This window comes from Barbatula barbatula, assembly GCF_947034865.1.
Source record: "Barbatula barbatula genome assembly, chromosome: 5".
In the NCBI taxonomy this organism is placed as follows: Eukaryota; Metazoa; Chordata; class Actinopteri; order Cypriniformes; family Nemacheilidae; genus Barbatula; species Barbatula barbatula.
In genome coordinates this window covers 8,403,530-8,419,938 of record NC_136769.1, presented here as the reverse complement: position 1 = coordinate 8,419,938, position 16,409 = coordinate 8,403,530, and the positions used below count along the sequence as shown (strand labels likewise).

The following is a 16,409-nucleotide window of genomic DNA, read 5'->3' as shown; positions in this document are numbered from 1 at the left end:
ATAAATTATTAAGGGTTATAAATTGCTTATAAGAACGCTTTAAATAAAAGTTTAAAGTGTATTTACGTTTAATGTCATTGTCATGATAGTGATGGACGGTAATTTATAATAAGAATATGAAATGTTGTTTATATTTTTATTATATAACTTTTGTATGTTTTATAGATATTTTGTATTCAAGATGTATATATATATATATATCTATATATATATATATATATATATATAGATATATATAGATATATATATCTATATATACATAGATATAAATCTACTGAATTTGTATATGTATTATAGATTTTCATCCCGAAAGAGAGACTTTGTATAAAATTTGTCAATACTAGAGAAATCTTAAAACATGACTGACAGCCGTTAGCAATTATTCAGAAAACATACAAAAAATGTATCTAAGGGAAAGAAAATGAAGTTTGACAAAGGTTTTTTTTTTAAATCATAAGTCAGAGCTCAGGTTCATACCGTGTACTGTGCTCTAAATGACAAGACAAGGATTCCCACTGGCCATCAAATGGCTGAAAGGTGTGTGCTCCGTGAAACACAGAAATTGTCATACCTTATTATAGTCACATTTCAAAAGGGAATATATAGTGTCATCATGATTTCTTGGAGCAAAGCCTTCAAAGATTTCCTTGAGGCATGATTTAGTATTCATATCTGTGCTAATAAATTAACCTTCTGTGACTTTGAATGCACTCTCTCCTTCTCAGCACATTTAAATATTAATGTGCATTTCTTGCTCAGCTGTTTGGACAGTATATTGTGACCTAGATAGTACAGCTATACAATTGCACTTGTAGTTTAAACACAAAACCATTTTGTCCACTGTAACTGTCCTCTGCACAATTGCATCTTATGCATTTCGCACGTTTTGTAAGAAAATATATTTTTTTAACACCGGCACTTTTGCAGTGTGGGAATGTTGTCTACGACCTTGTGATGTCCAAGATGATCAACTTTGTCTAAGTTTAAAAAAGAATGAGGACAGTGGTATTTGGCTTGACAAGGGTGTATGTGTGTGTACAGTATGCTCAGTCTGGTCAAAATCTTCCTCGTCTGAGAGGCTCAATTAGAGCTGACCTTGAGGGACTGAAATCGATGGCAGAACACTTTATGATCCGGGCAACAGACTCATTCCAGTGTGAAACAAGAGCGTTTAGGTCACATCATGTTTTGCTGAAGAACCGAGACTACGATTATATTCTAACCAGCTGACGTTGGAAGTTCGGTTCCCAAGTCTTCAATGAGAGGAGATTGGTTTTGCTGTGACTGTCAAACCATTGAGCACCAAAAAGACATGCAGAAAATCAAAACACAGCGATCAACCCCAAAGCAATACTGGAAAGATTTTAGTGCGTAACGATTAAACAATATCACACAAGCATCCAGATTATTCGTGTGTCACAGCTGAGAAAATCACCCGAATCCTTTTGCATGCCGCATAGACCAGTACAAACAGTGCAACCATGAAATATTATATTAAAGAACTCTCTAAATGCTGCTTGTCCAATAAAGTTAGAGGTCCGTAAACTGTTGTATAATAAATAATAAAGAATATCACTACGGCCAGCAGCAGCCTAACCATCAGGGTGCGATCGAGTTACCATGGGCCAGCCTGTGGGGATATTGGACACAACTGGATGAATAACAAAACCAGAACACATCATTACCAAACCCTCCAAGGTCTCCAGTAACAAGGATCTAAATATAGTGGATTTTTATCTAGCCCATTTGAAAAGGTTGCATTGTACAATGGCATTCAGAATTAACTGGCTTGGTCACGCTGAATGTCTTTCCTCAGGTGACATGTGAATAATTTATAGACAGGAAGTACTAACAGCTATAACATTTTCATATTCCCAGAACACTAGAGGAAGATGGGACTAGCCACGCCTGACTATAAGAACCTTCAGAGTCTGGAGTATTCATTACATTATACGGCTGAAACCGTTTTAAGTAGTTTGACTGGCGAAATGAGTTTGGACGTTCCTGCCAGAGAGTACATTTTGAGCGCTGTAACTTGCATAAAAATCGATATACTTGATTTATCATTTAAGAAGTATTTCTATACATGTTATACCAGATTTTAAGACGAGCATCCTGGTCGGACTGTTTTACTCACTATAGACCGCTTCAAAGGATGTTAACTGTTAGGACTCTGTCCTTCCTGTCTCGAGCTTTCAAGCTCCCTGGGCAGAGTCATGACATTGCCACGTCTTTCAGGTTTATGTTGTGTTATGTGTGGAGACATGTGGCTTTATGTGGTTACTTGATGCCACGTGTCTTCCTGTTATGTCTCTCAGCCCCACCCTTCTATCTCCTGTAATTTCATTAGGGTTTCATTCCCATCGTCTGTTTTGTAATTCACCTCGTTAGGGTTTTATTCCCATCAGCTGTCACCACTCTCCCCATGTAATCACTCCTCGTTAGTGTCTCCCTTTATATAGTCTTAGTTTCCCTCTGTTCAGTGTCGGTGCATTATCTATATCTATAGTCTATATGCCCAACACTGATGTTTTGCGTGCACGGTGTTATCTCCTGTTATTGGATTACCTGGTTCCTGTTTATAGTTTGTGAACTTATTATTTATCTTTCCTAAAGATTCTTGTTTGGTTTTTATCCCCCCTCGTGGGAGGTGTTTGTTTCTAGTGTTTGGTTGCTAGTGTGTTTTTGTGCTTGTTTTTCCCCATTGCGGTTGTTTGATTTAAAGTTTTTTGTTATACCATCTGCCTGCATCTGGGTTCTGTCCAAAACCATTTCATGACAGTTAACCTAGATGGTCCAGTGCTTGTCCAGAAGAACTTCCCGTTTCAGTTTTTCACACTACACAAACATTTGAACAAAATACAACCAACAGAACTTTTTTTTAACTGTTAAACAAATATTGTAAGGTTTAACTTTATATCTGTAAGATAAAAACGAATAATATACATTTTAAAAACTGAAAGTATTTCTGGACCAGTGTTTATACCTTGCAAAGTGATCTACATATGGTTTCAGCTGCAAATAATATGGTTTCAGGAACAAACTTAACTTCCGCAAATAAATCAATAATAGTTGATTTGTGTCATTTAATTCAATTTGAATACAATAAAATATGAAAATAGATGAATATTAATATAACCAAACACACCTGCAGTTAACTTCGGGTCAGGCACGTGTCTGATGAAACCGTCTATAACCAATATTTTTTACACAATGGCTAGTGGGTCACTAAAAACAGGATAAAGTAAACAAACACCTTGATGATTTTTTTATACAAACTGTTATGGTTGTGGACAGAACCCAAGCGCAGGCAGACATGTGTCGAACAACAAGACTATTTCAAAACAAAGACCCTCGATGGGGAAAACATGAACACAAACAAGACTGAAAACTAAAACTTCCCACAAGGGGGACAAAACAAACAAGGTCTTAAGAATAACAAACTAAGTCCACAAACTTGAGTCCAGGGAACAGGAACACGGGTAATCCAGACAGACGAAGGGTAAGTGTGCAAAGTGTGCAAAATGAACCGACAAGAGACAGAGGGAAACTGGGGCTTGATAAAGGGAAACATTAACAAGGACTGATGACACAGGGAGAGTGGCGGCAGGTGACATGGATGAAACACTAAGGGAAAGCTAACAGGAGGATTGCACGAGGCAGGTGAGGGGACTGAAACACTAAGGGAAAGATGGACCAGGGCTGGAGATAAGACTAACACTAATGGACCGCTAACCGGGGAAACAATGGGGCGGGACTAAAGGACGTGACACCGGAGAGAGAGCATGGCTTCTCAAATCAAAACAATGCTCTTTCTCCACACAAAACACATGGGACTGACATGATCCTGCCACAAGACTCGAAAACCAAGACAAGGAGAGGCAGGATCATGACACAAACAAAATATATTTCAGCCATTTCTGTTTATTGTCACACATCAAGTACACAAATGTTCTGATGGTGAATTTCTTAGGAACAAGTGTCATGGCTCTGCCACTTGTCCAAGAAAGAGACATTCCCCTTATGGCTTGCCATACATCGTGTCCGGTCTCGTCCCTTTTCCCGCCCTCCTGATTAGTTATTTCTTAATTTTTCCCTTTATAATGCCCCATTTTTTCCTGTCCTGTGCTGGTTCATGGTGAGTTCCTGTGCCTTGTCAAATCAAGTCAAGTCATTTGTAGTTCAAGTCAAATGTTAACTTTAGTCTTGTTCAAGTGTAGTTAGTCCTGTCTTGTCATGATATTATAGTCCCCTGTTTTGTAATGTTATGTTTTTGGTTTTGGTTTTGGTTATTATCAAACAAAACATTTAATTACAAGGACAAAACCAAAAAACCACTAAGGGTATCATAAGAGCACGACTGGGTGTCGGCTGCACCGGAACTGGATGCCGGCTGGATTGTCTTGCATTTGCTGGACCTGACTGGATTCCGGCTGGATGTGGCAGGGATGGGAAGCGGCATCCTCGACCCTGGAGGGGAGCCTAGCGGCCTCAACCCTCCCGCTGTTATCCATCTGTCTGCTGGGTCCAAATCTGGCTGGTTCATTCTGTCATGGGGTGGTTGGTGAGACAAGGACAGAGGATCCAGGCGCAGACACCCTTACCCCTTACCAACAATTGTACACAATATACAATACACACATTTCCATAATATACACATAGTAAACTGTGTACATTTTCATGACAGGTTACAATAAGGTTGAATTATGTTAACATTGCTAATGTATTAGCTATGAGATAACATGAGCTGCAGCAGCAGTAACAGATCGATAGACTGATGTGTTGCAGAGCTTCTAACTCCATTTCAGGTGGAACGCATCTGCATTCGACTGTTAAACCACACAAAGAGCCTTTACAGCTTTGAATTGCCTGTATTTTGCATCAAGCTTTGGGGAAAAAATATTTTCCTTGATTGTAGAGGCTAACATTTTATTTCCATTGTTGGACGGTGACTGCATTTTGATGATTGCAGAAAGACTGCTGTGTTTATACCCCGTTTCCACGCTCCAATTCCAACTCTGTCACCTTTTTCCAGACTAAAAGACAGGACCGATAGCTGTGATTGCCATGAATCTCCTGCGGATGGGAACTGGGTCAGGGGTTCGGTTTATTTACGTCTGCCTGCAGTCCTCTCATGTTTCGCCAGGGCGCATAAAACCACGGAAATTTAATTGCAAAATACTGAATAAATCAGCAGAAACTAGAGACTGACGTGTATGTGGGGGGCAATTTAGAAGAGATTATTGAGTAAACATTCTCTTTGTTTTTCTCACAGTCTTAAATATGTTTTGATGGATCATAGATGAAATTTTTTAGATGTGATATCTTGAGAATGTATTTTAAGTACATCAAACAAAAAGAAAAATACTACTGGATGTATTTAACTTGATTTAAAATCAAGTTTATTGTCTCCTTATAGGTCACTGGGCCAAAAGGGCGCACCCAACCACTGGGCTTTAAATTACCATATTCTGGGTTGTTTTAACCCCTTGTTGGGTAAAATATAAACATGTTTTGCGGTTCATTTAACCATCTTTTTAGAGTGTTTAATGAGTGAACATAAAAACAATTTGGTTTACATTAACCCATGAAATTATATATTTTTCAACTTAACTATGAGTTAAAATTATTCCTGTGCTTAGGGTTTAAACAACCAAGAATAGATTCATTCAAATCCAACAGTTGGTTTTGTCCATATTTTTACCCAATCATGGGTTGAAAGAACCCATCATTTTTCAATTTAGTGTAAGAAGTTGTGAATTGCAGTGTTTTTAATCTGTAATCTGCAATAGTAAAATGTCATTCATTTTTGTTAGTGTATGTTCTTAAAGTTGAGTAAAAAGGCCTCCAGTGCAAGGGATGTGAATATTGTGCACAAGCCTTGCATCAGGGAGAATCTTAGGGCGGTTTCACACCGGCAGCACCCGGGTTCAATAAACGTCAGAGTTTGGTTCTTTTGGGTGATGTGAACACTGTCTTCCAAACCCGGGTGCGCACCCACGAACTGTACCCGAGTCCCCTTTAAAAGGGAGGTCTGGGATGCGGTTCATGTGAACTCCAGTACGCTTCGTTCCTTATATGAACTCAATCGTACCAAAACGCGGAAGTGAACCGCTATTGATGACGTATTCTTTGGTAAAAATGTGTGCTTGTGTGTGTTTGACTGACGTGCTCCAAGCAGAGAGCTGTAGCCTATAGGCTATCTCATTTCTGTTTGCCTTCAACGTTCTTAAGAGTATTTGCAGTACATTCCCAGAAGAAAGTGCCGCTATGTACTTCAGTAGCCGTTGGAAACCAAACTAACAGTTCAAAAACATAAATGTATAAAAGTGACGCGAGCAATGTTATGTATTTTGACGTATCATATCGATTATTGCGCCTCAAACTCTTTGTAAGTCGCTTTTAGATAAATGACTAAATGTAAATGTAAAACTGCCCTGTGTTGGAATCTCTCGATGTTAAAGAAACTTCTGACAAACACGAGAGAAATAAGCAACACTATTGCAGTTCAGATCTACTTTCCAAGCAAGCTAGCAAAGGAGTGTCATCCAACATAGCCCCTGTGAAACAAGGAAAGCAAGTTAGAAAGCATTGTGATCATTATCTGCTCTTGGCAAAAATATTTAGAGACAGGCAAAAGCTCAGTTCAGACCCCACAGACATCATTCTCAGTCTAAAACTGGGACACACTGTAGCAGATCTGCCGGACACATGAGTCACAGTTATTATTACTATTCATGGAATTGTGGTGTGGAGTGTGGAACAGGTTTTTGAATAAGACACCGGTGTAGTAGTCATAACACAGAAATTTGAACTCAGCATAGTTCCCATCTCAGATAAAGATTAGAGACACATTAAATAAGGATCTTGTGCCGCCTGCATAGCACTGCTGGTTACGTTCTGCAAACTAAAATGATCTGATCATTTGTCTCTCGGCCGAATCATTGCTTTCACAAGAGGCGTGAAAATGTGGTCTGGCTTGACAGGGCTTAGCAGATAACGCACCGTAGAGGGAGCTTCACCTTGTTTTTCTGTGGCATGTTGTTGTGGATCACTTCGGACATGCCACTTGTCACCACCACATTCATAAAAAATACTAAAAAAAGATTTGCTGTATATATATATATATATATATATATATATATATATATTTCACATAGCAATACACTATGCCCTTGTTTATTTAAAGAGGAAAGCCGAGGTTTGGCACTCGGCGTACAGTTTGCAACGGAACGCTATGAATATGTTTATCCCGCTATGTTCGGGTTATCATATATTTTCGAATGCTCTGCAGATTTTATTTTTAAATAAACGTTGATCCAAAATACTATTTTACTGATAAGCGGTTTTATAATTTGATAAACAGAAGCTTCTGTGAAGTACTACACAACAAGGAATAAGAAATCCACTTTGTGTCTGTGTAGGCAGATGTGTGTATGTAGCCTGAATGACTCATGAACCATGTGCCGGAAGTCTGAGGACATCAAAGTATTACTTTGACCCTCTTGACCCCTGGCTGGTGTTCTTTTAGAGTAAAAACATTCATGATGTCATCCCCTTTTTTCTAAATTAGCAGTGAAGAGCCAGACAAATTTCACAAAACAACCCCTCAGGCCAAAAATACAGCCCGGCATCCATGTTACTGGATATAAAAAATGCTGGTATCAGTGAAAAAGTCCTATTCCATTTAAACACTTAAGGTCTTTACCATTACATATTAATACTCATAGCCAATTATTTGTACATGTCATAAGGTTTTCTAAATTGATGGTGAATGAAACAGATATAAGTGCAAGCACTATTAAAAATGACAGGAACACGCATTACCATTTGAAAGCCTTAAAGGAAAACATCCCTGCAACGTGTTCAACATAAAACACATAGTATATTAATGTCGGTCCCTAGAAGAGCTTACTCAAAAATTCCTGTTCGCGTCCCCTGAAGCAGAAATTGCCTTCGGAAAAGAAGAGTTCCATTACTTGCCTATTTCAGAAATGCTTCAGCGAAGATAGGTGACAATATGAATGAGTAATACATGCCGAGTAAGCGCAGCAATGGATGACAATGTATCATTAGAAAGCTGATAGCATGTCAAAAAAATAAAATGTATGAGATATAGAGCAGCAGGTGTTGTGAAAATGAATAGTTTTGCTTTGAATGGCTCTCCTGGAAAGTATTGAAGAGAAAATAAATCTCATTCAAATATTCAATGTATATCTAATTTCTTGTTTTAAAAGTGGATAAAGTAAAACATTACTAAAACAGTAGAAAATTAAATAAGTTGTCGTTACTAAAAAACTTAGAACTTTAGTGAATTGTTATGGTTATTAAAGTAAAGTAAACGTCTAATTTGTCAGCGTGATGTAGAGTATATTTTAATCAAACAGGATAAATGAGAAAAAAATTTATAATGTGCCATATTCCAGAATGGAAGGTTGTCGGAGTTGAAAAAAGAGGGACAAAAATTAAGACATCACCAGAAAATTAGCTTATAAATAGATAAAACATTTTAATTTAGAATTATATTGTCACAAACCCTGCCTGTTTTCCCTGTATTTCCCCTTGGATATGTTCCTCCACGCTTCCTCACCTGTCCCTCATCAATTATCACCGCACCTTCCAGCAATCCCTACATCACCCGGACACAATGACTGCGTCCAAAATTGCATACTTCCATATTATATAGTAGGCGGAAATTAGTATGGGTCAAGAATAGTATGTCCAAAACCTCAGTATGCAAAAAAACTGTAGGCGAGAAAATTCCCGGATGGTCTACTACTTCAGTCGAGATTTGTGAGTGTGGAGTGTGCATTTAATGCAAAAATGGAGGAGGGTCACGCAATGAGGAGAGAAAGGTCACATCGTGACGAATCCATCTGGTCGCACGTCTTCACGTGATGCGAAATCGCAGGTCAGAGTTCATCCATGTCCGTGCTCATTTGTGTTTTTCTTTGCAAAAACTGCAGCATTTAGCAGAGGATTGCGCAAGCGTGACGACACGCGACTGATGTATGCTATATGTCGAAACTATACGATTCTAAAAAATAAAGTATGTTGAGGAAACTTAATTATTTTGAAGATATGAAGATACCCGAGTAGGCCTATCGTTGAACCGAATAGTGGTTTAAGCAAGGGAAGTTTGTATTGTGCATTTTGTTGCATACTTCTTGCACACAAGTTTGTTTGTTTTTGTTTGCCTTTCCCTGCAAGCATGCGAGAAATCTAGCTATTCAGTAAAGTAAAAACTTGCTTGTTTGCGCTAATCACTTCAAGCAGGAGTGCTTTATCAACCTTGGACAGTACAAGCAGGATTAGCTTCATAGTTGTTCCTCAAGAGGGATCGAGACCAACTGAATGAAAAATCTGTCACAGTTATGCTCTCCCGTTGTGTGTAATGTTATAACTTGTCAACGACAAGCGCTAAAATCCACGTAATTCCGCTGAGATATGCAGGTGCGCATTCCGTGGATTTTAGGCGAGCATACACGCACAACGTGAGCGCATTAGGATGCGCGTTTTGCTGTGACATATTGTTTTGTCTCCGGACGAACGATTTGAGACATTTAAAACGAAACTAACCGCAAAGGAGTTCACTAAATATAATTTAACGAAACCATTGCCATGGCAGTTGTACACTTGTAGTGTTGCGTTGACAAGCTGGACAGAAGGGGGGTGGGGTGTGCTGTAACGCATTATTATTTAAAGAGACATGCACCAAAACAGTTGTTTACACAGCCATTGAGAGTTTTTAGGCAAAATATGTTCCAGAGATTTCATGAAGACCCCAATAAATCATACCAAAGTGCTCCTCCGATGAGTCTTTAAATATATTTTTTATTGCCACCTATTTTGATAATTTAGACAGAGAGTTTGAGAGAGCTGGCTGTACTGTTCACCAAACCAAATCCAAAGATGGATATTTCCAAGATGGATTTCTATTACTGTAATTTAGGATAAATTATAGTATAAGTTACTATACTGTAATATATGGATAAAAATAAGTTAGTAAATAGTTACAAAATTTAGAAATAGAGCATAGGCTGATGGTATGACAAATTGCTGTGGGAGTAAGCTCGTTTCATCTGACAGACAGAGCGAGGTGCCACTGCGTCAACGCGTTAATGAACGAATGGCGTGGCTCGAGTCTCGAGTAGTAACGCAACCATTTCCGATGAACCGTGAGACAGAATCCAGTCTCTCCATCAAGCACAAGTTGTTTTTTCACAATGTACCCCATATGAACAAGATAAAAAATATCATATCCTTTGTCGTCCAACAGTTGGCGACACAATGCAAGTGTCTCAAAAACGACATAGAATAATGCATAATATTATTTGTATGCTAAATTCATTTTAGTGTGTGCATCACAAAAAAAAAACACAGTTTAACCTCATAGCATCATTTCCAAGGCATCAAAACATAAGTAATTAAACTGAATTTTAATAGCACTGTTTTCCTCATTATGTTGGCGTTTCGTTTACGGCTGGAAATAATTTATTTCTGAGAATATTGCGCAGTGTCTAAATAAAACGCAAGCATTCTCGTGCGGTTTCAAATATGATTTATTACCCCACTTGAAAGCTTGCTGTCCAAACGTTTGCGAAGAGAAAAAGAGAGAAGTGGTCAGGGACTGTTATATGCTTGAATTTGTCAAACTCGTTATTATCAGCGTTGGTGTTGCTGTTCAGTGCTAGTGCGCAACACACTGTGAACCGGTTTGAAGATAACAGACGCAGCCCACAGAATAGTTTATACCGGCGAACTCAGAAAGACTTTCTTCTATTGTCGTCACGCTTTACGCGCTAGACATCGATACCCACACGAGCGCAAAATCCGTGGAGCTATTTCGTTCATTTGCGCGCAGCAACGCCTCCTCGCTGTCAAGCACAGCGTATTACAGTTGACCGATGGGACACAAACTGAGGGTCACCGGTGCGAGGAGGCAACATAAAGACGAGCCGCTGTGTTTACAACAACGAATCGTTTTGAGAGAGAGAGCAAGAGCAGGTTTTAGTCCGACGTAACCCGTAGACTTTTGGAAAGTTCTTGGAGCCGCAGGGGAACGGGTTGAAATGCTTTTCGTATGTTAACAGGGCCACCAGCTGAGCGTTACGCACGACGGGTGTCGCGCATTTGGGGCAGAAGAGACAGAAACCATATACACCTTCCTCCGAGGACCTTTAAAGAACCCAAACAGGACTGAACGGAAAGGATTAAGTGCTCATCTCAAGTAATACGGATATATAGTATACAATTTCCAAATGAAAAATGAAGGAGCGCTTCAAACGCGCGCACAATTCACCATGACACAGATTGATTCTCGGCTGTAAGTGTTGCACAGGGGGTGCATATGTGTTGTTTTTAAAGCAGAGGTCTGTCACCCCGGAGCGAAGCATCCGGACAGCTGCATCTGGAGCGCTGTGCTGTTTGAAGCTTTCTGCAGAAGAACACTGAAGCGATGAGTCGCATCATGCATCCCCAGGTACGAGTATTGCTTCGTGAACGCGTACATTTTGAGTGTTCTCATTTCACATCAGTAGTTTAACATTACAATCTCAGACAATCGACGGGGGTTATTTACTTTTTTATTTAGTCTGAACTAACGCATTTAAAATCCGTTCAAACTTTAAAAAAAACTATTTGCACCCATTCGTCTAACTGGAACTTGTTTATCGTATTTAAGTATATAGGCTTTATTTAACTTTAAAGATAAAAATCAATCTGGCTATTTAACAGCTATAATGAAATGTGTATTATAATTTATTATTGTGTTGCATACACAGAATGCAATGCCCAGTGTCGTTTATAAATACCCACAACACACACGTGCGTAAAATAGCTACACGTTTACCCCTGCAAACATAAGTGTAAACAGCATATTAATACATTTTTGTCACCAATTGTTTTTTGTGTCTAGCAGTTAATGGGGCACATCATGAAAGTGCGGTTTGACATTGAGATTACGGGGGAAACTGTGCAGCTAATTAACGACAAGCCTTCGACGGGGGAGATCATTGCCAAAGTGACTCAGCAGCGTGTGGGTGCGCTATTCAATTCTGTAGACGGGTGTACAAGCAGGAACATGACCCAATCCTTTGTCAGTCCTCAGATGAGCCTCGAGACTATTTTAAAGAATGCCATTTCTGGCTTATCATGGAAGCTTGGCATTGCATCACAACCAATTGTATAAATGATCATTTATATAAAATGACATCACTGAAATGTACAGAAGCAGCACTTTTATTTTTGGGGTTCGTCACCGTTGTGGGGAGCTGCCCAGCTTGGCACCGTAAGGAAGACGTGTGTCAGTCATAACAGGTTGCAGGTAGCTTACTTTTAATGATTGTTAGATTACCGAGCGCACATTTTATGATTCATCTCTGTAGACGACGGAGGTTATTTTTCTCTGTTCTCTCAGTGAATGTATTTATTGAATGAATATGTGTGGCTGTGGAATATGTCAGTTTGTGGATTGTTTGTATAGGCTTTGCAGATGTTTAGCTGGTGCTAAAGTCAAGAATGAACACAACTGCTCGTATTTGCAGGGGGGAAATTTGTCATTTTTCCTCTCAGAAAGGGATAGTTTAACACTAGATAATAATTCTGTCGTCATTTACTGAATCATTTGTTCTGTATACATTTCTCTGTCCTGATGAACACCGAGAAAGATATTTGGAAGAATGCTTGTCCCCAAACCATTAGTCAAAAGTGCCCCACAACGTTTGCTTTCCTACATTCTTGAAAATATCTTCTTTTGTGTTTAACAGAACAAGGAAATGCATAAAGCAATTTCTCTTTGCCACATAGCCGTTTCATTTACTCTTTTTAATCTCTGCATAATAAGATGGACGAGAGGAATGACACACTTCACCTTTAACTTTTCTCCCTGCCTCGGCACATTAGTCTGGTCACTGTGATCTAAGATGAAAATATGTAGCAGGTGATCCAAATAATGGGATAGTCACTTTTCATTCTTGGAGGTAATAGAAATCGACATGCTGTTGAGTGTGTTTGACTGGCTTTTTGTGCCGATATATATAATAAAGCTCAGCGCAGAAGAAAACTGACCTATTCTATGTCAGGAGAAGGTAAAAGGGATGCATGCTTGATTTTATCCATCCCTTTTTTGCCACCGGTGATATCATTTCTTTTCCCTCCCTCCTGCCCTTTTGATAGTTTCCCTCACAGTTCCACCGGCTGTTTACAAGGCTTTAGCATGTCTTTCATTGGCACCCCGTTAGCTTAGAAAGCAACGTTTTTCAAACCATTTGTGTTTTCAGATCAGACATCCTGCAGGAAACGTTAACGTCTGTGAGGTCATCTACCCCACGGGCATCCTTTTGTGACTGCTTGTTCGTGTGCATGTATCACCCGGCAAGAGAAGAATGATTTCAGACATACGCCATTGCTCGCTGCCGGTACATTGGCCTGGTTAACCACAGAATGCTTTTGTCAAATTAAAGTCACTCCGGTGCGGTTCGATAAGCACGTGGCACTAATTAACTTATCATGGAGGTGTGAGGTGCGTGGGGTTTCTCGCTCTCTGCAGACCCCGAGACTTCCAGCAAAAGGTTTTAGAAATAGATGAACAAACATTTCAGGCAAAAGGGAGCTGCTTGTCAATTTCTCAGCGAAACCTCAGAATTAAAATGTGTGTCAGGTCCATTGGTTATTTATTTGCTGTCATGATTCACTTTCGCTGGGAGACGTATGTGGTATTTGCCTTTTCTCGCATGGTGAAATTGAATATCGCATTATCGCATGTCTCACATACTTTGAGATGTCTGAAAGTAACAGGACAGGATTTATCTTTTGAAAAACAAAACTTGCAGAAATCACACACTAAGCAAAAATCACATTCCATAACACAATATGCATTTTAGGGACGTGTACGAGCCATTTCCATCACATCCAAATGTATTCATCACCGTTTCTTAGTAACGGCAGGTGCACCCTATTTTGTTTTGGTCTAATATCCCAGGGGTCAATATTGGGTCTGTAATTTAGTCTTAGCGTGACTAACCGAACGAGTAGAGTACAAACACACATGAAGCATCCCAATGCTCATATTTCTTTACAATGGACATGTCAGATGACCGCTTGTAACCTTAAACTGGACATCTGCTTTAGGCATAACTGTCCTGCAAACGATCGAGGCAACAATAGTTTTTTTGTTTTGCAATATAAATTGAGGCTTACTCTGTGCCAACCCCCTGGTTGGTGTTTTGTAGCAGCGCAATGCCTTTGTTGTGAGGGCTTTTTCAATAATTGCCTCGCTGCCTCGTCTCCTGAAAATGTAGTATACTATGGTAATACTGTAAAGCCATTAAGGAGCTGCTTTTTGAATGTCTCTTTTCAAATCCCCTCCGCCGTTTTCAGAGTAAGACTCTTGAAATAGAACTGGCTGCCGAGAATTGTGAGATTTCCAACTTTTCGGCTCTTGTGCTTTCCTGTCACTCACGATATTGGTCTTGAAGTGATTTATATCTTTCCCGGTTCTCTCTGTATATGACATTAAAGGTAATTTTCTTCTCACCGGAACCATAGTTTATATAGTGTCTCCAAAAGCCACAACCAGTGAAAGGAATGATTATCTTCAGATTAAACGGATTTAAAGTTGAGTGCTATCATAATTTCTTTCTACATTTACCGTAAATGACTGCTGCTCACCGATCTGTGGTTTAATATGCAGCTGTGAGGGCAAAATCTATTACATTTACCCCAGTCTAAATTTATCATAGTTATACAAAATTACATAAACACAACGTTTGGTGTTTTGTCGCTTTCACAACCAAAAGGACAAAAACGTCTGATGTAACAAACGGACATATTTTCTGCTGAATATATATCGATTTGGACATGTGAATACTTGTTGTCTGATATGAGAAGTCATAGGTTGATGGGTACAGGCCGAGAAGTTAGTGACATTAAATGCTTGCTAAACTTGAGCTGAAATGGAGTCAGTCCAATGGAGTCAGTCTTTTCACAGATCCTTTCCTACAAAATCATAGTTCATCCTCATCATTGTGTTGCACTCGTACAACCTTGTTCCCTGCAGAACGGTAATAGAGATACATATGTTGCTCATTTTAAGAGATAGACGTAGAGCTCAGTAGCAATTTTCGACTGGTTTATTAAAGCGATATATTAGGTGTTTACATTCAAGTACCCTCAAGTTATCTTTACTAAGCAATTTTATTCTTTGTTCTGAAACAAAAATGTTGGATAAAGCTTATGTCTATGGGTACAGATTTGAATTGAATTATACATCTGATTGGTCAAAAGTCCAAACCTTCTTGAGTGATTAAGTCTGGAATCCAGAAACATTTTGGTGGAGTGTCAGCTAGTTGGACGTTTTGAAAGTTATTTTGGCTTTGTGTGAAGATGTATCATCTGATTTATACGTTGGTTGTTGTTGAGAAAGATAATTATGTGCTAGTATTCATCTCCACATCTGGAGGACAAAGAAAGCAAATTGCGGTATGAAAAAGTGATTGATTATTGTATTATTTAATATATAATATTGGTTTAGATGTGAAGTGAGCATGAAGCTAGAATTGGGTAAACTTTTACACAAATAAGAGATATTGTGTTAGCCGACTCGCAGCTCGTCTCGGATCCGCCTCACTTTGAGATGAAATGAGTGAATTATCTCAATTAGCTTGTCAGTGGCTCCTCGCATGCAGCTGCTACCTGGCAGATGCTGTGCATACGTAAAAAAGACCAAACCTCATTAATCCCTTTCCAATAGATTTTCTTCTTCCATCAGGCGTTTTTCACACGCAGAACCTGTGTCCCACTTTAAACCGAGCTAGGTACATCAGAGAGTTTCGCAACGCTTCCCAAAGGGCATTTCTTCCTTTGTATTATTTGATCAGGATGCCGAACCATTAGGAATGCTGTTCTTGTTTACTTCAATTTTTTGCATTTTTAGGGGGAAATGTTTTCTCACAGCAGATTACACATGCAAATTAGTGAGAGCCGCTTCTTTGGAGAGGACTAAATTAGATCTCTGTTGAAAGCAAATTTGGCATTTGCTTGCTTTCACTCGTATGATTGTGAATATACGTTTTGTTTGATAAGAAACAAATGGGATCTGTTTAACTGTGAAAAGCGAGTTTTGATTATGAGAAAGTCTCATTTTAGTAATGCTTTTGAGGTTTCATCAAGTCTCTCTGTTTTCCATGTGTTCATGGTGGCATCTGTTTCCTCTCTTTTACGTTTTTAATTTAGTTTTCATCTTCGCTGGCAAGACAACTAACGGCACTTAACGCACATCGGCTTCGAACAATGATGAACCGTGAATTCAAAAAGAATTAATTATGGTAAAAGCTCAGGTTTTAAAACTAGACATAAACCATCCTTTAGTGTGCAGGGAATCCCATAATGCACTGCGACAAGCTCAATGT

General features: G+C 39.1%; 1 protein-coding gene across 1 annotated transcript in view; it reads left to right on the top strand.

The window, feature by feature from the left end:
• The first annotated feature begins 10,856 nt into the window (after positions 1–10,856).
• The window catches only part of crhr1 (corticotropin releasing hormone receptor 1), a 95,705-nt gene continuing 90,152 nt past the window's right edge, over positions 10,857–16,409 (top strand). The window contains exon 1 of the mRNA XM_079455578.1: positions 10,857–11,482. Within this exon, the coding sequence (XP_079311704.1) occupies positions 11,459–11,482 (24 nt within the window). The 5' untranslated portion in view covers positions 10,857–11,458. The remainder of the gene's footprint in view (positions 11,483–16,409) is intronic.